The sequence below is a fragment of the Oncorhynchus mykiss genome, chromosome 13 (genome assembly GCF_013265735.2).
Source record: "Oncorhynchus mykiss isolate Arlee chromosome 13, USDA_OmykA_1.1, whole genome shotgun sequence".
NCBI classification, from domain to species: domain Eukaryota; kingdom Metazoa; phylum Chordata; class Actinopteri; order Salmoniformes; family Salmonidae; genus Oncorhynchus; species Oncorhynchus mykiss.
Genome location: NC_048577.1, coordinates 18,272,724 through 18,294,578, shown reverse-complemented (window position 1 = coordinate 18,294,578; position 21,855 = coordinate 18,272,724). Strand labels below are relative to the sequence as shown.

The 21,855-nt window shown below is 43.1% G+C and overlaps 1 protein-coding gene across 14 annotated transcripts in view; it reads left to right on the top strand.

Annotated features, from left to right (window-relative positions):
* LOC110485800 (myosin-10) overlaps positions 1-21,855 on the top strand; it is a 93,018-nt gene that overhangs the window by 51,687 nt on the left and 19,476 nt on the right. For 7 of the 14 annotated variants that reach the window (XR_005035472.1, XM_036940461.1, XM_036940458.1 and 4 more), the window contains 20 exons: positions 1,477-1,540; positions 1,728-1,826; positions 2,071-2,214; positions 2,423-2,518; positions 3,895-4,013; positions 4,346-4,498; positions 6,390-6,578; positions 6,765-6,938; positions 7,835-7,949; positions 8,208-8,279; positions 13,791-13,984; positions 14,222-14,343; positions 14,484-14,553; positions 14,730-14,890; positions 15,257-15,365; positions 15,525-15,656; positions 17,477-17,683; positions 18,004-18,141; positions 18,497-18,620; positions 19,182-19,353. Coding sequence is in view for 13 of the 14 variants with exons in the window: in XM_036940461.1 (XP_036796356.1) it covers positions 1,477-1,540; positions 1,728-1,826; positions 2,071-2,214; positions 2,423-2,518; positions 3,895-4,013; positions 4,346-4,498; positions 6,390-6,578; positions 6,765-6,938; positions 7,835-7,949; positions 8,208-8,279; positions 13,791-13,984; positions 14,222-14,343; positions 14,484-14,553; positions 14,730-14,890; positions 15,257-15,365; positions 15,525-15,656; positions 17,477-17,683; positions 18,004-18,141; positions 18,497-18,620; positions 19,182-19,353 (2,654 nt within the window). In the remaining variant the exon portion in view is untranslated. The remainder of the gene's footprint in view (positions 1-1,476; positions 1,541-1,727; positions 1,827-2,070; positions 2,215-2,422; positions 2,519-3,894; positions 4,014-4,345; positions 4,499-6,389; positions 6,579-6,764; positions 6,939-7,834; positions 7,950-8,207; positions 8,280-13,790; positions 13,985-14,221; positions 14,344-14,483; positions 14,554-14,729; positions 14,891-15,256; positions 15,366-15,524; positions 15,657-17,476; positions 17,684-18,003; positions 18,142-18,496; positions 18,621-19,181; positions 19,354-21,855) is intronic. The other 7 variants (XM_036940466.1, XM_036940463.1, XM_036940467.1 and 4 more) reach the window with 3 other exon arrangements.

Sequence of the window (21,855 nt, the reverse complement as noted above, 5' to 3'; positions counted from 1 at the left end):
ACCAAGATGAATGTAGTCTAATCCAGACCCCCAGGACATTAGAGACCAATATGAATGTAGTCTAATCCAGACCCCAGGACAGTAGAGACCAAAATGAATGTAGTCTAATCCAGACCACAGGACAGTAGAGACCAAGATGAATGTAGTCTAATCCAGACCCCATGACAGTAGAGACCAAGATGAATGTAGTCTAATCCAGACCACAGGACAGTAGAGACCAAGATGAATGTAGTCTAATCCATACCCCAGGAATGTAGAGACCAAGATGAATGTAGTCTAATCCAGACCCCAGGAATGTAGAGACCAAGATGAATGTAGTCTAATCCAGACCCCAGGACAGTAGAGACCAAGATGAATGTAGTCTAATCCAGACCACAGGACAGTAGAGACCAAGATGAATGTAGTCTAATCCAGACCCCAGGACAGTAGAGACCAAGATGAATGTAGTCTAATCCAGACCCCATGACAGTAGAGACCAAGATGAATGTAGTCTAATCCAGACCACAGGACAGTAGAGACCAAGATGAATGTAGTCTAATCCATACCCCAGGAATGTAGAGACCAAGATGAATGTAGTCTAATCCAGACCCCAGGAATGTAGAGACCAAGATGAATGTAGTCTAATCCAGACCCCAGGACAGTAGAGACCAAGATGAATGTAGTCTAATCCAGACCACAGGACAGTAGAGACCAAGATGAATGTAGTCTAATCCAGACCCCCAGGACATTAGAGACCAAGATGAATGTAGTCTAATCCAGACCACAGGACAGTAGAGACCAAGATTAATGTAGTCTAATCCAGACCACAGGACAGTAGAGACCAAGATGAATGTAGTCTAATCCAGACCCCATGACAGTAGAGACCAAGATGAATGTAGTCTAATCCAGACCCCAGGACAGTAGAGACCAAGATGAATGTAGTCTAATCCAGACCACAGGACAGTAGAGACCAAGATGAATGTAGTCTAATCCAGACCCCATGACATTAGAGACCAAGATGAATGTAGTCTAATCCAGACCACAGGACAGTAGAGACCAAGATGAATGTAGTCTAATCCAGACCACAGGACAGTAGAGACCAAGATGAATGTAGTCTAATCCAGACCCCAGGACAGTAGAGACCAAGATGAATGTAGTCTAATCCAGACCCCAGGAATGTAGAGACCAAGATGAATGTAGTCTAATCCAGACCACAGGACAGTAGAGACCAATAGGAATGTGGCCAAATGAGGATAAAATACAATGGCCTAAACTGGTCTCAGATCTGTGTATGTGCCAACTCATCTGACTATAGTAGTTGACTAAAGCACATACAGTTCTGGGACCAAACTAATCAAATGTAGCCTTATTGTGATGTGACTCAGAGGGAGAAAAGGGAAGGCCTTGCAGCACAGTGTGAGACCTGGTTGAGGGAGACGTGGATGCAGTGAAATGGTTTGTCTGCTTTTTTCACCCTCCGTTTCTCTCTCCCTCAAGGGAAAGTTCATCCGGATCAACTTTGATGTCACCGGATACATCGTTGGGGCCAACATCGAAACTTGTATCCTTCCAAACAGCTAGCTTAAATGTTCCATGCAAGCTATGATATATTAATCATTTACATAAACTGACAAATTTTGATGGGGATTGTTGTATTATGCTAATTAGATCCGCATAAATCTACTCTAGGGGGTTAATATCTTTCTTTACTGTATAAAGGCTGCCCTTCCTTGACTGTGATGGGACAGATCTACTGGAGAAATCAAGAGCTGTTCGCCAAGCCAAAGACGAGCGCACCTTCCACATCTTCTACCAGCTGCTGTGTGGGGCGGGAGAACATCTCAGGTGTAAGTAGTCTGATATGTATCATCAGCATAACGTCAACAACCCGGACCCATATGGCCTCTGTAAAGAATAGTCACCCTCATGCAGAACATTGTTTCTCTAGCCGTTGGCCAGAGGTGTCTTGAAACACACTCAGACTCTGTGTCGTTCACTACCTACCTAGACTGTCAAAAATGCATGTTTGCCTTTTGTCCTTTGTGACCTCGGAGCAGCTATCTCAACATCATTTCCTGTTCCTCTGTGTAGCGGACCTGCTCCTGGAGGGCTTCAACAGCTACCGCTTCCTGTCCAACGGCAACATTACCGTCCCTGGTCAGCAGGACAAAGACAACTTCCAGGAGACCATGGAGGCCATGCACATCATGAGCTTCTCCCACGACGAGATCCTGGGTACCACCATCCTCACTCTCATCTGTCTGACTGACTGACTGTCTGTCTGTCTGTCAACTTTTTAAAGCCCTTTTTACATCAACACTTTACAGCTTTACAGTAATTATTATAACTTTACGTGTTCATAACAGTTCCATGTATTCCAACAAACACAGAGCAGTGTGTGGCTTTCATGATAAGTTTATGATAACGTTCTCTGTTCTTGCAGCCATGCTGAAGGTGGTCTCCTCCGTGCTTCAGTTTGGGAACATCGTCTTCAAGAAGGAGAGGAACTCAGACCAGGCCTCTATGCCTGAGAACACAGGTAGCCGACATTGACCCGCTGTGCCCCCGGCACACATAGCAACATTCACACCCCCGTTACACCTGTCTGTTGTCACATGTATTGATGTCAAGGAAGCTCCTCACATTCTCACGTTCAGACCTTATCTTCCTCTTCCTCATCTTCCTCCCAGACCTGTGCTAACCAGCCTGAGTCAGACGTCAGAGCTCTAACGATTTAACCTTCCCATCTCTCCTGGCCCTGTCACCCACCTTCAAACAACAGAATTATTCAGATTTACTCCCCTACTTTACTTAGAAGGAAAAACAAATGAAGACTTTGCCTCAACCCCGTGTGTTACTGCTGCATTCTTGGCATTTCAAGAGGAGAGGGTATCAGTGAGTGTCAATGCCGTGGCCCAGACACTTATTACCAAATGTGGAAAACAGATCTAGGGCAGAAGCAGATGTTTTTAGCAGGCTCTGCGCTGGCAACTCTACCCCTGGAAATGATACAGATTTATCATTCTTACCTCTCCAGAAGCTCCCGCCTTGACAAATATTTAAAATTCAAACATCTTCCCAGTTCCAAAAGACAAATATCATAAAAGCCGCTTTGACACGTCTTAAATCGAGTCTGTGTTAACCCACGGGTGTTCTAAACAGCTGTGTGTTTAACTACCCCCTACCCTGAGCTCTAGTCCAGACCTGGGTTCAAGTACTATTTTAAGTTATTTCAAATACTTAACCTGTGGTTGGTTGAGCTTGTCTTTTGCAATGGAACCAATACAAAAGTCCCAAAAGTGCAAACCCCATTCACCTGACACTCCAGACAGACTAGAGCAACTGCTCAAAGTAATTGAAATATTTCAAATAGTATTTGGATCCAGGTCTGCTCCAGGCATACCTTAGAGTTACTGGACTGGCATGGGGAGGCAGTCACTCAGTTCAGTTCTTACTTGTTATTCTTTACCATTAACGGTCAAATGTGAGCAACTTCTGGCAGAAGGGGGAGAATGTAATTCTTAGCTACCGACCATGGGGAGCTGTGGCCTGCTGCCAGTGGTATGTATTTTCTGGTGGTCTCAAGCGGTGGTCCCACTGATGGAAAGTATATGGTTTTTACTGTGTTTTCCCACTCACTGGGGTTTATGGGAATTGGAGGATTATAGGATTATCCATCGGGTCTATATATATATATATATATATATAAAATCATATCCCAATAACGTTTAACTCCTCAAATGTTGCTACTTCATTCCCTGCTACTGCTTTGAGTCTATGTAAGGGATATTTGAGTATTGTAAAGTTATTTGTGTTGCCTGTAATCACATCTTGAGAACGAACGTTTAATGTTATTACTGTTTTCCCTTTTTTCACTCACTCCTTTATCTCCCTCTTCCTCCTCTCCTCTACCAGCGGCCCAGAAGTTGTGCCACCTGTTGGGGCTGAACGTGATGGAGTTCACCCGGGCCATCCTGTCTCCAAGGATCAAGGTGGGACGAGACTACGTCCAGAAGGCCCAGACCAAAGAACAGGTAAAACACAAATGCTACGCCACAGAAGCTTTCCTTGCTTCACTCATCACCCCTCTATGGACTCACTGTACTGCTGACTCTGCATCAGGATAATGTTAGTACTGTGGGGTGTGGTTCCTGTCCACCTCTGTGTTAGATTTATAACAACAGAGAGGTCTAGCCGTGAGACCCCAAGGCTGAGAATGGCAGACTTACTTGCCAAGTCATACCACTGAAAGACAATCTAATAAGTAATGCATATTTCTCTCTCTCTCTCTCTCTCTCTCTCTCTCTCTCTCTCTCTCTCTCTCTCTCTCTCTACCTCTCTACCTCTCCCCCACCTCTCTCTCTAGGCTGACTTTGCAGTGGAGGCTCTGGCCAAGGCCACATACGAGCGTCTGTTCCGCTGGCTGGTCCACCGCATCAACAAGGCCCTGGACCGTACCAAACGCCAGGGGGCCTCCTTCATCGGCATCCTGGACATCGCTGGCTTTGAGATCTTCCAGGTACTTAAATGCGTAGTCCTCAACAGGTACTTACAGTTTTTCTCAATTGCTAAAACACTAAAACCCATTGGCTGAACAAAGTTCTCAGTTGCCTGGACTCATTTAGCTAATTATGCAGTCTGTTGTCAATACCTTAAACCATTTCACATGGTAAAACACAATTTGCAGATCTCACTTTTCAGCAAAACTCTAAACACATTCTCATTCTCAAAACACATTCTGCATTCTAATGCACATGTCATCCATACTGGTAAACACAAGTGGCAACAATCAAATACAAATAGAGAACACATGTCATTGATTGAACACAACCACTCGAAATTGATTTAACCTGTTTCAAATGATGTGACACAACCAATATAAGCCAGTTCAGAGAGCAAACAGGTTGTTGAAGGTGGGAAGGAGAAAGTCTGAGAATGGATACTGTAGTACTGTGCATTGTAGGCTGTATACTGTACAATGGACAAATTGTATGGCCCTGAACATTGAGCTTTCCATTTATTAACAGTACTGACTGCTCAATAGATTTTGACTGGTTGTAGGTTCATATCAACAAAGAACAAGAATTACAGTATCACAGAGACAAAGGACAAGTTTGTGAGATGTAGGGTACAGTACTGTAAAAATAGGGGTACAAGGAGGAGGAAGAACAAAAAACAAAATTGCAAAGAGCAAAGCGGAGTAGTAATTTCTGATCAATTTTGAGCTACTATGATAGAACATGTTTTCGTTCATCAAAAGACAATGCCGGAAAAATATGAATATTTTTTTAGATTAAAAATGTACTTCTTCCTGAGAATTGTATGTTTTGAACAATGTGTTATCTATTTTTCGGGGGATTGTTTACTGACTGCTTGAGAGTGTATATCATTTTGATCACTTTGTTTATGAGAGCAGTGTTTGATTTTGAACACAGGTAAAACTGTTTTGAGGCGAATGTTTCATTTTGCGAGAGGAGTCAGAGGTTATGTAAATAGTGCTTGAAGATGAGGTTTTGTGTTTACTGTTTTCAGGAAATGGAGCAAGGTTTCAGAAATTGTGTTTTAGCAATTGAGAAAAACTGTAAATACATGGCAAATAAGGCTTCCACTAGGTCCCTCCATCTCTTCCAGATACAGAGAAAACAGCTAGAGAAGAGAGAGGGGACTTGGTTTAGTTCATCCTGTCTATGGAACTGGTCATATGAATGATCTAAGGACATTTTTATGTGGGGAAATGGTCTGATTGACATTTTTGGGAAACAGCTGATCATTTATCCTGTGTACCAATTGCACTTTGGTGTCGTCCTCATTTAGTTTTATATCATTCACACCAGGGTCATTAATTGATCTATCACTTGATAGACGATAGTTATCATGCGAGGCTTGTTCAACAAGAGGCGAGTTCAGACGGTTCAGACATTGCTGACATGAACCTTGTCGTCGATTAGAACACTCAATATCTCAAGATCACTAAATCTTGTGCTGAAATTCCAACCTGTCTGTTTCCCTTCTGGTTTGTGGCAGCTGTTTATTCCCCCACTAAGAGCCTTGGCTGCAGCGTTGTAATGTTGAGCCAAAAGAACAGGAAAATAAATCACGATCCCTGGGATCAATTTAATCATAGCAAACAAAACTCAATCAGCTGCAGTTATTGTTTTGTAAACTGTAAAAAGCAGTAGGTGCCAGTTTGAGCTGAAGACATCTTAGAAGTGGTATTCATTGGTGTTTCATAAACAAAATAATGTAGTCTTGTTGATTTTACATATCTGAAACTCCTTACGAATCAATTTCCCCCTAGGGATGAATTAAGAAATAATCCATCTTACTGCTTTCTTTACTTTTGAGACAAAGTTCCTTGAGTTTCTGAGTTCTGAAAAGATCAAATCAATTTATATGCCTTTCTCCTGTAGCTGAACTCGTTTGAGCAGCTGTGCATCAACTACACCAACGAGAAGCTTCAGCAGCTGTTCAACCACACCATGTTCGTCCTGGAGCAGGAAGAGTACCAGAGAGAGGGCATCGAGTGGAGTTTCATCGACTTCGGCCTGGATCTGCAGCCCTGTATCGACCTCATCGAGAGGCCGGTCAGTATCCGTTTAGTGAGTGTGTGTGTGTGTCCTCCTGTGCTGTTGTCAATACTTGGGTCATGTTCAATGAGCAGCTAACATTTTGAAACAGAGTGAATCAGTAAGGAACAAAGTAAACTAAAACAATTTGTTTTCCGTTGATTCACTTTTTTTCCTGGTGTGCTATTGAACATGGCCCTATGTGCTGTCATCCTGCAGGCGAACCCTCCTGGTGTGCTGGCTCTGTTGGATGAGGAGTGCTGGTTCCCCAAGGCCACAGACAAGACGTTCATCGACAAGCTGGTCCAGGAGCAGGGCACCCACTCCAAGTTCCAGAAGCCCAGACAGCTAAAGGACAAGGCTGACTTCTGCATCATCCACTACGCTGGCAAGGTACGGACCGGTGAGATTACATATAGGTGGTGGAGGATAGTTTAAGGGATAGCTTGGTTTTTATTTGTAAGACAAAGATTGGTGTAAAAATCCAGAAAACTATCCCTTTAAAAACGTATGGCTCTGCCGCATTCCTCGAGTCAAAGATTAAACATTTACAATGCACTGGGATGTATTATAGACCGATTTTTCCGCTGAGGCAATGTTTGGGGCTATTTTTATGTATCCACTTACAAGTTACTTTGGTTTACGTCATCTGCACTACTTGTAGACCCCAGAGCCTTTGGTTTGTTGTGTTCTTGGAGGCACACCAGGTCCTTTCAAGCTGCGGGATTTACTTCCAGATCTTCTGATTTCTCAGAGGCTTTCCCCTGTAGTGGTCTTGGAGGCACACCAGGTCCTTTTGGAAAGCCACCGTTATAATGTATAAGGCATTGTCTGTTCCGTCACTAGCCCCTATCCTGTTCCCATCAACCTCTGGCTGCTGTATCGCTCTTGACGCACAACTTCTCCTCTGTGGTATTGAAATTCCGCAGGAGTATCATCCTGGTTTTATGTATCAGATACGTGGGAGGAGGTTTGGCTAGTAGCTCTAGCGTCCAGTCAGTGTTGCGCAATAGAGACCCGGGCCCTTTCCAATACAGGCAGTCCTGCGGTACACCGTAACCACATCTGTTCAATATTATGTCGACGTCGTCTTTAAACACACTTTCCTGGAATGATTTGGAGTCTTATGTCACCCCTAGTGAAATGAATTTGGAACCTCAACGGTCATTTTGTTGTATATCACCACTCTCCGACAGTTCAATTCAATAAACTTTATTCATCCCTGAAGGGCTATTATTGCTTATATCTCTCTAGGCCTGGATGGTTCTGACCTTCTCCCCCCTCCCCAGGTGGACTACAAGGCAGATGAGTGGCTGATGAAGAACATGGACCCCCTGAATGACAACGTGGCCTCGCTGCTCAACCAGTCCACTGACAAGTTTGTGGCCGAGCTCTGGAAAGATGGTAAGTTATGGCCCCTGTCCTGTCCACATGGTTAACAGACAAGGAATGTGTTAGCACTGGCTTGATGATTAACAGTTATTATTCGTTAGATTGGTTAATCCATCATAATTTAGGCCTATTTGTTTTAGAGATTGTCAATGTACAATGTTTGCTGCTTATTTAGCTAACATGGTACCAATAGTAATCAGTCGGACTTCAGCCTTCTAACCTCTGTTTATGTTTTCAACCTTTTTCTGTTTTTATTTTCTCTTCTGTCAGGTGTTTTTATCCCCCTGTCTCTCTGTATCGTAGAGATACAGAACAATGTCACTAGTCTTGATGAGCCTCCAGGTGAATGTAATGACTGTAGCTGTAGCAGGTTCCATGCTTACCAGCGCAGCATCGTGTTGTCCATAGAGATAGATGACGTTTTATGTTGGTACATGCTGATGTAGATCCATGGCTTACCAGCGCAGCATCGTGTTGTCCATAGAGATAGATGACGTTTTATGTTGGTACATGCTGATGTAGATCCATGGCTTACCAGCGCAGCATCGTGTTGTCCATAGAGATAGATGACGTTTTATGTTGGTACATGCTGATGTAGATCCATGGCTTACCAGCGCAGCATCGTGTTGTCCATAGAGATAGATGACGTTTTATGTTGGTACATGCTGATGTAGATCCATGGCTTACCAGCGCAGCATCGTGTTGTCCATAGAGATAGATGACGTTTTATGTTGGTACATGCTGATGTAGATCCATGGCTTACCAGCGCAGCATCGTGTTGCTCATATAGATAGATAACGTTTTATGTTATGACATACTGATGTAGATCCATGGCTTAGCAGTGTAGCATGGTGTAGACTACCTCCATACAGAGGCTCCCGTCGCTTCTAGGCTGCATGTCATTGTTGGTCGTCTCCAATGTCTCAGTACTAGTATAGTAGTCATTAGGCTAATGGATGGCAATACCTTTCAGTAATGCTCTACTCCTGCTAGCATAAGATACTGCCTACTTAGACTGAATTGGTCTGAAAAGCCTTTATTATTGTTTTGTTCAATTCAAATTATGTAATGATTATACCATGAAGAAAATACAACAAACAATAATACGGGCTTTTCAGAGCAATTTAGTCCACTTTCCGGAGAGTAATTACGGTATAGGTACCTAATCATTTGGTCACGGAACCTACTTTGTATTAGATCTATTACTGAAGTGTCTGCCAATTTACTACTTGAGAATAGGGGAGACCTAATGTCTTATACAGACAGGTGTCACGCTTCATATATCCTTGTTGTTGACAACACACACAACCAAAAGTATTCACAGTTATCTTCCTATTTCCGCACAATCTGTCACGGTTCCCCGCCCCAATAGGGCATAAACCAAACATTCTCCTTATTGCTATTGCTTATACACACAAATCATGTTAAAAAACATTTGAATATCTTTTTGCTTTTCTAACCGTGAATGAGGCTCTACTCCAGAACTTATAGGCAACCTTCTATCACCATCCACATTCCTCCTTTGTCCTTCTCCATGGACTACTTCTCTACAACCAACCATACCGTACTAGTACTCAAGTATGACACGTTATCCATACACACACTCTACGGCCACTGCGGCTGGGACTTTCTTCCCACTTACGGATCTTGCAGGGGAACACCCCCCACTAGAGACTTATCCTACATGGAACCTACCCTACACTGTAGTGTCACGCATGGAACTTGCAGGGAACTAATTCGGGACCTACTCGGGACCTATTCGTACGGAACCTACCCGTAACCCTATATTTTTATGGATCTTGCAGAGGAACACCCCCACTTGGGACCTATCCATACGGAACCTACCCTCCCCCAATATTTTCCGACTGGTTGTAACACGATGGGACTACTGAATAAACTTAGGCTTTCTAGGTCCGTGTCCAATAATTCATTCAGCCTACGACTCTCATCTCCCCAAGATGTCAGAATGAGTTGTAACAGGTGTAGGAACTGTGTCTACCTTGTTTTTGGTGCCGGCTCCTTTTTCACTGATTCGGACTCTTTAGTTCGACTGTAAATCGTGGTGAATCCTGCCGACAACGCCAACTGTTAGGTTCTGAACCATCAGAAGCTCAAACCAAGTTTATTCACCCACTGGGTCATACAGCTGCAAAGACAAAGACATGTTTATATAAGCACATATATTTATACCCTCCTACGAAGCAGAGTGAACTCCTTGCACATATTGACAGCCACTACACCTCTGTTGCTAGTCAGGAACTGAATTGGCTCCTCTCACTGGTGTAGTCATGGCCCTGCCTGATGCTGGAATCTTTGTGGGCATGGCAGTATATGTGTGTGGGATTGGACTGTTCCTTCTCACTTCATCTGACCTGATCTCTGGCCGAATTCCTCGCTCCTCCCTAACGACTATCCTACCATCAGTGACTGAAACCAGTTGCCCTTTGCCTCCCTCCTTAGGAGCCATGAGATGTAACAATAACATGTTTGACAGAATGTACACTTTCTGCACTCTTGTCTCAGTCAGTAACTTTCCATAAACTTAGTTCCTGTCCACCCTCCATTGACCCCAACATATACATTTTTTTGTACATATACAGTAATCAAGAAGTTCTAGTCTGGTAACATGACTAAGTATATTTCAAGCTAGAATCCAACAATAGTGACAGAATCACACATTACTTCCCAAGCGAAGTCCATTTTTTAAATCTCCTATAGGTGGTTGTAGCATAGCCTCTGAATGTCATAGAGACAAACCAAAGATATCCCATATGCATCGTACTCACGTCTTTCCCCCGCGTTTTACAACTTGTTTCTAGCACAAACATTGCGTTATTGATCACTTTATATAATCTGTTTTTTTTGTTGTGTTTTTTTAAAGGAAAATATTAAGCTAGCAAGGGGTAGGCGTATGCTTTTAGCCATTTTCTTTAACAAAAGCCACATCAATTCGAGCCCTGGTTTTAACTTAATACACTAAGCTCTTCACTGACACAGATATTTAAGGAGTGCATGGTGACTGAAGGACTTGGCTGACAGTCTGTGGATAATAGACTATAATTTTATCTGTCAAACAGGTAGGCCTACTTCTTATATCTTGAATAGGAAGAAAAAGGCTCCAACACAAAGCCCTCTTGTTGTTAGTAGCCTAAAGTCAAATTAAAATGAAGATCGTTTAAAGTAATTAGGCCTTCTTGAATTAGCATTTCAGCACCCATGCGCTGTCAATCTCCACAGCTGACACTTCTTTGTAATGTAAGCTATGTAAATTACTTGAAAAAGGCTTATTGTGAGGTTAGTAACTCTGATAAATAGCTTCATTATGGGCAACGAAACATTGTTTTTTATTAAAATCAATTATAGCAGTAGCAAGCTTACCTCCGGTCCTCATTCTCATCTTCACGCTCTTCTTCTCAAACTGAACAGGACATCAGTAGGGCTGGTCAGCGCACACACAAATATAGCATTTTGGGGACGAAGCCTTTGACTTGCTTCCTGAAGTGCCACCTTACACAGCACAACCATTGGTTAGGCTGCACAAAATACTATAGGCCTACATCAACAAGAGCAGGGCTCATGATTGGGACAGCCTATCAATTGCAATGTGTAATTCAACTCTCCCTCGCTCTCTCTCACTCTATCGCACCTGCTGTCACGACCTAAGAATGCTCGGCTATGAAAAGCCAACTGACATTTACACCTGAGGTGCTGACCTGTTGCACCCTCTATAACCACTATTATTATATGACCCTGCTGGTCATCTATGAACATTTGAACATTTTGAAGAACAATCTGGCCTTAATGGCCATGTACTTTTATAATCTCTACACAGCATAGCTAGAAGAGGACTGGCCACCCCTGGTTCCTTTCTAGGTTTCTTCCTCGGTTCCTGCCTTTCTAGGGATTTTTTCCTAGCCATCGTACTTCTACATCTGCATTGCTTGCTGTTTTGGGGTTTTATGCTGGGTGTCTGTATAAGCATTTTGTGACATCTGCTGACGTAAAAAGGGCTTTATAAATCAATTTGATTGATTGATTGATTGAGAGTGTAGCCTATTTTTACACCATCCCAGCAGCGCATAAACTTAGGAAGGAAGTACATTTTCTTCGAAATATGATGTTGCCCTGTGCTTTTCCAAGCGTGCTCTTCATGTAGCCTAGGCCTATAGTCTATGGATCATTTTATTGAGACTACAGTAGTGGCACTTGATATTGCGCGCCCAGCAGAGAATCAGGGATGAGGGGCATCATCAGGCACACATCCAGATATAATAAGAAACTCATTCTCGAACATTGAGCAATACACTCTTAGAAAAAAGTGTTCTTCGACTGTCCCCATAGAATAAACCTTTTTGGTTCCAGGTAGAACCCTTTTTGGTTCCAGGTAGAACTCTTTTGGGTTCCTTGTAGAACCCTCTGTGTAAAGGGTTCTACATTGAACTCAAAAGGGTTCTGCCTGGAACCAAAAAGGGTTCTTCAAAGGGTTAGATAGCAACTTTTTTTCTATGAGTGTATGACGTTGAATCAATTCCAAATGACATGACCCTCCCCTGGACTAAATAAAACTAAATTGTAAACCCGCCCCCTGACTGAAATTGAAAAAGCATGCCCCTCCCCCATTTTCCTCAGGGTAACAATAGTGTACATTTTGACCGCTTCCTTACAGTATGGTGGAAAGGTTAAGAGCACTGGTTATTCAGTATTCCAAACCAAAGCCTATTCTCCTTTCTGAGTTTTATTCCCTTTCCAAGGCATATATTTAAGCGTAAAGGGAATTAAAGAATTGAGGCTTGACTGACGAAAGATTAATGGCATTCATTTCCCCCTTTTATTTTTTCAAAGTAGTAGAGAATTGGAACCACATGTAGTATTTGGCATTTCTCTTGGCCCGATTCTACAGTACTATAGACGTTGATACACAGCAGGTGTGACAGTGGTACAATATCTACAGACTAAAAATGGAAAGTCTGGAACTTTGTAGGACATTCCTGGAGTTCTGTTTGCCTGAAAACCCTAGAAGCCTAATAACACAGTTGGAGGTTTGATTTTGATGAATTACCTGTATGGACACTTGGATAAACAATTGTTAATTCATCAGCATGCCTCGTATCAAAACTATTTTATGCCACGTGTTGGAAATATGACACTTGTCAACACGCCAGCCCAGAAATAATGACACACCAAAATGAAACGAGGCATGTTGTGAATCTGAAGTTACGGGTATGAAATGGCCCTGTGTGACTGACTGTCAGATTATGCTAATATGATGAAAAAAAGACAATGTGTAGGAAAGGTCCCAGGCTGTGAAATGCCTTTAGTTTCATTCCAAAGAATAGGCCTTTAATTTGTAGTTATCCTAGAAGGTTGTCACTTTGAATGACTGCTGAAAGGAGTAGTGTGGGAACATAGTGCTGAAGAATACCTGTTTTTACCGCTAGCAACCATCCCACCCTTCATCAGCTGTACCTGAAGAACGTTTATGAATACAGACCCTGGAACCAAGCATGTATACTGTATAGCAGTGGTTCCCAACTCCGGTCTTCCAGTACCCCCAACAGCACACATCGTTGTTGTAGCCCCGGATAAAAATGCCTGATTCAACTCATCGAGGGCTTGATGATTACTTGGCGTGTTGAGGTCCTCATCTGTCTACACCTTCAGCTGACACACATTGCTGCTGGCTGCTGCTACTCCCAGCTTCCTCTGTCTGTCTGCATGCCTGTCTGTCTGTCTGCATGCCTGCCTGTCTGTCTGCCTGTCTGTCTGTCTGTCTGTCTGTCTGTCTGTCTGTCTGTCTCCAAGTCCGACCCCCCCCTCTTCTAACCCCTTTCCTTCACTCTCTCTCCTCGCCAGTGGACCGCATCGTGGGCTTGGACCAGGTGGCGGGCATGGCGGAGACTACGTTCGGAGCCACCTACAAGACCAAGAAGGGCATGTTCCGCACGGTGGGCCAGCTCTACAAGGAGTCCCTCACCAAGCTCATGGCCACCTTGAGGAACACCAACCCCAACTTTGTCCGCTGTATTATCCCCAACCACGAGAAGAAGGTGAGTAGTATATCCTGTCATACTTTACATGTCAGTCTAACTATACCAGGCCACCTGTTCTATACTAAAGCCCACAGAAGGGGCGAGACTTGAATTGATCTCTTAACTTCAGGGTTTTCTCTGAGTATATATTGCTAGACCTTCTGTAGACACAAGGTTAATAGGTAATAGTCTTTGCTTGTACACCTGTACCAGTTTTTATTATTTATTTATAACACTTCACTTCATCACTGTCAGGCTGGTAAGCTGGAGCCCCATCTGGTTCTGGACCAGCTGAGGTGTAATGGAGTTCTGGAGGGAATCCGTATCTGCAGACAGGGCTTCCCCAACCGCATCGTCTTCCAGGAGTTCAGACAGAGGTAACCACGGAAACAGAACACGTAACTATTGTGCTTGTGTTCTTTGTCTTCACTGTGAGCAGACTAGACTGCCCTCACTTACAGTGATCTCTGGGTATATGCCCATGTGTTAACTCCTAAAACCTCTCTATTTATCTGAGGTACGAGATCCTGACCCCTAATGCCATACCCAAGGGCTTCATGGACGGGAAACAGGCCTGCGAGAGGATGGTAAGGGCTTCCAAAGTTATCTATTAATTAACTAACACAATGAGCAAAAGTGTTGAAACTCATGAAAATATGAGTTGTGTCAATGCACCAGCCTGTTTAAAATTATACAAATAACAAACAAAAAATATCTGACTTGCATGCTGACTTTTCTCATTTTCTCCTGTGTATGGTAACAGATCCGAGCGTTGGAACTGGACCCCAACCTGTTCCGTATCGGCCAGAGTAAGATCTTCTTCAGGACCGGAGTCCTGGCCCACCTGGAGGAGGAGAGAGACCTGAAGATCACTGACATCATCATCTACTTCCAGTCTGTCTGCCGCGGCTACCTGGCACGCAAGTGAGTCATTAGGATTAATTATTGATTCATAACTTAATTCATATTTATATAGCCAGACTTTCCAGACTTCCAGACTTCAAATCACTTTACATAGTAAGTACCATGACTCAGCAGCCCCACTGTCTCTCCCCTATCACTCAGTCAAGTAGGTTTAAATGTCCACCTCATTACTGAGGCATGTTCATGCCCTTTGATTTCAATGCAACTCACAAAAATGGGGCATAAGTACAGATAAGTTATGAAGTTGCTAAAACTGTATAAAGTCAAAATGATATGTGTTATGTTTTGGGATACAGTTGTGGCCAAGTTAAGTAGCTAAAGTAAAACTGTATGTGATATCAGTCTCTTAATTATGTCTCTCCTCAGGGCGTTTGCTAAGAAGCAGCAGCAGCTGAGTGCTCTGAAGGTCCTCCAGAGGAACTGTGCTGCTTACCTCAAGCTGCGCCACTGGCAGTGGTGGAGACTCTTCACCAAGGTGAGTGGGGGTTTTACTGATGGAGCGTGCCGCGAGACCACATCTACACACTCTGTTAACAGGATGCATATGACCATTTCTCTACACCTTATCCTATTCCCTTCTTCCTTTCCTCCCTCCCCTGACCTTGATGAGACCCTCCTCCTTTTTCCCTTCCAGGTGAAACCTCTGCTCCAGGTGACCCGGCAGGAGGAGGAGATGCAGGCCAAAGACGATGAGCTGGTCAAGGTGAAGGAGAGACAGAGCAAGGTGGAGGGAGAGCTGGTGGAGATGGAGAGGAAACACCAACAGGTGAGTTACTACCTGGAGTTACTACCTGATCCCCTTACCATGGTTCTACATCTCAATTTAGCTATTCTTCTGAAGTATGCACTGCCGAAGATAAAACAACATGTGAACTTACTCCAGTCATTGTTAATGTAGTTGGCTTCCATAGTTCATGCTGTGTAGTACTAGTTCGGCCACTGGGTTTGAAAGTTGAGTAGTACACTCTTAAAAGGGTTCTGCTGTTGTCCCCATAGGAGAACCATTTTTGGTTCCAAGTATAACTATTTTGGGTTCCATGTAGAACCCTCTGTGGAAAGGAGAGGGTGACCGATTAATCGGCATGGCCGATTAATTGGGGCCGATTTCAAGTTTTCATAACAATCGGTAATCGGCATTGTGTCGGCGCCGATTACATTGCACTCCACGAGGAGACTGCGTGGCAGGCTGACTACCTGTTACGCTAGTGCAGCAAGGAGCCAAGGTAAGTTGCTAGCTAGCATTAATCTTATTTTATAAAAAACAATCAATCAAAAAAGCATTGTCATGTACCTAACCATAAACATCAATGCCTTTCTTAAAATCAATACACAAGTATATATTTTTAAACCTGCAAGTTAAAATAAATTAATGTTAGCAGGCATTATTAACTAGGGAAATTATGTCACTTCTCTTGCGTTCTGTGCAAGCAGAGTCAGGGTATATGCAGCAGTTTGGGCCGCCTGGCTCGTTGCGAACTGTGTGAAGACCATTTCTTCCTAACAAAGACTGTAATTAATTTGCCAGAATTTTACATTATTATGACATAACATTCAAGGTTGTGCAATGTAACAGGAATATTTAGACTTAAGGATGCCACCCGTTAGATAAAATACCGAACGGTTCCGTATTTCACTGAAAGAATAAACATTTTGTTTTCGAAATTATAGTTTCCGGATTTGACCATATTAATGACCTAAGGCTCGTATTTCTGTGTGTTTATTATATTATAATTAAGTCTATGATTTGATATTTGATAGAGCAGTCTGACTGAGCGGTGGTAGGCAGCAGCAGGCTCGTAAGCATTCATTCAAACAGCACTTTCCTGCATATTCCAGCAGTTCTTCGCAATGCTTGAAGCACAGCGCTGTTTATGACTTCAAGCCTATCAACTTCCAAGATTAGGCTGGCAATACTATAGTGCCTATAAGGTATATGAAATACAAATGGTATAGAGAAAAATAGTCCTATAATTCCTATAATAATAACTAAAACCTAAAACTTCTTAACTGGGAATATTGAAGACTCATGTTAAAAGGAACCACCAGCTTTCTTTCATATGTTCTCATGTTCTGAGCAAGGAACTTAAACGTTAGCTTTTTTACATGGCACATATTGCACTTTTACTTTCTTCTCCAACACTGTGTTTTTGCACTATTTAACCAAATTGAACATGTTTCATTATTTATTTGAGACTAAATAGATTTTTATTGATGTATTATATTAAATTAAAATAAAAGTGTTCAGTCAGTATTGTTGTAATTGTCATTATTCCAAATATATATATAAAAATCGTCCGGTTAATTGGTATCGGCGGTTTTTGGTCCTCCAATAATCGGCGTTGAAAAATCAGTCGACCTCTAGTGGAAAGGGTTCTACATGGAACCCAAAAGGGTTCTTTTTACCTTGTACCAAAAGGGGTTCTTCAAAGGGTTCTCCTATGGGGACAGCCAAAGAACCCTTTTTGGTTCTAGAGAGCACCTTTTTTGTAGACTTGAGGAGATTTGACCTTTCGACATTCTAATCGAATAACATCTAGAAAAGAAGCGTAGGTAAACTTTGCTCTCTATCTTCTGTGTCCCCCACAGCTCTTAGAGGAGAAGAATATCCTTGCAGAGCAGTTGCAGGCGGAGACGGAGCTGTTTGCCGAGGCAGAGGAGATGAGGGCCCGCCTGGCCGCTAAGAAGCAGGAGCTGGAGGAGATCCTCCACGACCTGGAGTCCAGAGTGGAGGAGGAAGAGGAGAGGAACCAGAGCATGCAGAACGAGAAGAAGAAGATGCAGTCCCACATCCAGGTCAGAGAGAGAGACCCATATATGCACATATGGATGCAGCATGGACACGCACGCACACACACACACACACACACACACACACACACACACACACACACACACACACACACACACACACACACACACACACACACACACACACACACACACACACACACACACACACACACAAAAAAAATCAGTTGATGAGTTAATGTTGGTTTAGATGGAATTCATTCTGACTAAAACTATTGGTAACTTCAGCATTGCAATACATATCCTTGCGCTGAAGATACTGAGTGTCTCTGTTGGTTGAACGTATGTCCATTGTCTATCCATAGGATCTAGAGGAGCAGTTAGATGAAGAGGAGGCAGCCAGGCAGAAGCTTCAGCTGGAGAAGGTGACAGCCGAGGCCAAGATCAAGAAGATGGAGGAGGACATTCTACTGCTGGAGGACCAGAACTCCAAGTTCCTCAAGGTCAGAGAAGAGGGCTCACTTAAGACTAATTTATACATTCTACTTCCACATCGTCCAACCATCTGCTAGGTCCTCTCAAATAAAACCAGAATAGGCATTATAGAATGTCCCCTCCTGTCTGCACCAACACTGAATGCGGAACCCTGTGCGTTTGATTGAAGCGGAAAACATAAATTAGGGATTAGACTTGTATAGAGCCCTGGTAGAGATGTTTAAGATTATCTTAATCTGATACAAATTATTTATTAGAAGATGCCATGAAAGGGACGCTAAAGAACCACATGCGGCTCTGAAGCCACACATTGCAGATCCCTGTTGTAGAAAACATCTCTCCTCTCCTCTCTCCACCCAACAGGAGAAGAAGTTGCTGGACGACCGTGTGGCCGAGATGACCTCCCAGCTGACGGAGGAGGAGGAGAAGGCCAAGAACCTGGGCAAGGTCAAGAACAAGCAGGAGGTGATGATGGTCGACCTGGAAGGTAAAGGCTTCACTGTGGCTTTTCCTCGATTGGTCTCCTCGATTCCTTGCTCTCTTTCTTCCTTGCTCTCTTTCTTCCTTGCTCTCTTTCTCTGCCTTCATTGGAGGAGAAGGTCCAAGGTCCTTCCTGTCAGGCATTCTTCTCCAAAGCCTTTTGATGATGCAAGAAATCCAGGAAAGACTAGTTGTGGAACTCCCTCAACATGGCAGACGTTCAACTGCATATAATAACATTAAGATAAGACTACAGACTGGATAAGATTAAGACTTCTCTGGTAGTGTGATTCTGTGTATGCATAGGAATTCCATTTCAGTTCGGACACCACAATGACTTAATGGTTTACCAAGCGGAAGAATCTGGTTACTACTGCTTAAGTGGAATGTTGGAGTGGAAACTTTTGAGTACTGGGCCTACATCTATTTTCCACCACCTTGTGTGTGTGTGTGTGTGTGTGTGTGTGTGTGTGTGTGTGTGTGTGTGTGTGTGTGTGTGTGTGTGTGTGTGTGTGTGTGTGTGTGTGTGTGTGTGTGTGTGTGTGTGTGTGTGTGTGTGTGTCAACAGAGCGCCTGAAGAAGGAGGAGAAGACTCGCCAGGAGCTGGAGAAGGCCAAGAGGAAGCTAGACGCTGAGACCACGGACCTCCAGGACCAGATAGCTGAGCTGCAGGCCCAGATAGAGGAGCTCAAGACCCAGCTGGCCAAGAAGGAGGAGGAGCTACAGGCCGCTCTGTCCAGGTGAGATACTCCCCCTCCAGCCCCAAAATGGATTCTCAGGAACGTTCATGGGTTGTGTTCAGTTTGCACCATACAAGAGAATATGTTTTGAAACGGTGAAATCGAATGAAATGGAGGATGTACCATGTGAACGCTACCTGGATCAATAAGGGGAATAGATGATGACTAGATAAGCTTTGCCCACCATGCAAGCCTGTACCGTGCATGTTGCCAGTTCCTATGGCAACCGGCCCAACCTGCCCGGCCACCACTGTGGTCCAGTAAACCATACCGGCTAAATGTGCACCCACACATATACTCCCACTTCCATCGCCTGTCCCCATAGCAACAGTCCACTCTACAGGGCCCAAGCAGTTGAGACCCAGCGGGCGCGCACACACACACACACACACACATACATTAAAAAAATACCACAGTTTACTATAGAATTGTGTAGTATATTATAGAATACTATATTACACACTGTAGAATCCCTCGATTGTGTGTAGAACTTAGTATAGAATTGTGTAGTATACTGTAGAATACTATATTACACAGTAGTATACCTCAATCATGTTTAGTACTTACTATAGAATGTTATAGCATACTATAGAATACTATAGTAAATACTACAGTATACTACAGACCACAAAAACACTATAGTCATGTTCACAAAAGTACTACACTCCACAAAAAACCTACAGTAATGACTATGGTATATACACAGATTTGCAGGTGTTATAGCAGGTGCAGCAACATTTTTATGTTACTAGTTCCACTACAGTAAAGTCTGCAAAAAACTACAGTGAATACAATATTATTTAACCATAGTATACTATAGTATTTTTTCATATGGGCACATACCCTCATGTTGGCTTTGACCTAAATATTAAAAGCAGCCACACAGTCCAGCTGCTTAGTTGTTCAGTGGCATCGGTTCACTTTAAACTAAACTAATGCCTTCCTTAGTGCAGTGCGTGCTGGTATGCTGGCTATCACCCTCACTAGAGTCATTTAACATACACGCACACTCTGAGGCAGATTGATAGAGATTGATGATGTGCTCCATCCAAGTCTCTCACTGCATTTTCCAACGGAAAGGAAAAGGAATCTCAGCTTGGGCATGGCAGCCATGACGGATCGTCTCACACCTCAAAGGGAATTGGTCACGGAATCTGTTTGTACTTCACAGACGTTTATTTTTAATAGCTTCTGAATAGGGCTGCTGGACTCAAGGAAAACATTACCAGATATGTCTCGAAAAAGACCTGTCTCTTGGAAGATGAGTGTCAACTTGCATCCAAGCATTACCTCAATTTAGCTTGATTGTTCATTTAACATTCTTTGTAATCCAAAGCCAATTCAGACCTAATTTAGTGGAGAATATTCATGAGCAACGCATTTGGTGTCACGTTCAATTAAGTCCCTTTTGATTAGGGAAACTGAGACCACATACTAATGAGCTCCTCCTCTGGGTGCAACAGATGTCATTGGCATGAAGGGGAAGTCCAATCATTTAGATGTGGCGAATTCAGGTGGTGACTGTAGCTAATTCAGGTGGTGACTGTAGTGAATTCAGGTGTAGACTGTAGTGAATTCAGGTGTAGACTGTAGTGAATTCAGGTGTAGACTGTAGTGAATTCAGGTGTAGACTGTAGTGAAAACAGTATCCCCTAAATGACCTTCTGAAATCATCACATGGTCATAGGCTAGTTGATTAAACCGTTACTTAGGCTACAGTATTTCAGTTGGAATTTTATGACTGTTTATAATTGTAGGGCTATTGAATTACCATAGTCTAGACAGTTGCTATTTGACTATAATGACTCATTAGTAGCTATATTGCTATCCATGGCTTCATCAGTGTAATACCTAATTGAACATGGAGTCATTATTTGGTCCTGGCAATGGGACAGGCCTCTTCAGAAGCTCTAAAGCAGGAATGTCTTAAGGAATGCAGGCAGGGCTCAGGAGTCAAATCAAAGTCTATTGGTCGGTACACAGATTTGCAGGTGTTATAGCAGGTGCAGTGAAATGCTTTTGTTACTAGCTCCAACAGTACAGTAGAATGTCTCTCAAATACAATACACATACACAAATAATGAATAATCAAAACAAGAAATGACAGAATGAGTCTAATTAACAATCCAGGGTTGGATATGTTAGAGTGAGTATGTGTCAGAATCCATAATAATAATAATAGTTTAATCTAGCCTAACTGCCAGCAACAACACATATTCAATCTCACTATGGCCTCGCTCGCAATGGTATTTTTACTGACAGAGAAAGGCACAGACAGACACGGTCAAGAAACTCACTGCTCAGACACACACAACAAACACGGCAGGCTGACTAACACCCACAGGTCCTCCATGAGCTCACCCGCTGTAAGGTCGATCACACTGCCACCCTGTGTTCACTGGGATTTTGTCACCACGCTGCAGTCTCACTTGCTAGGGCCTGTATGATTTTGAAATGATCAGCAATTTTGGGGGATTTTAGAGAATCTGCAGTGATTTCATG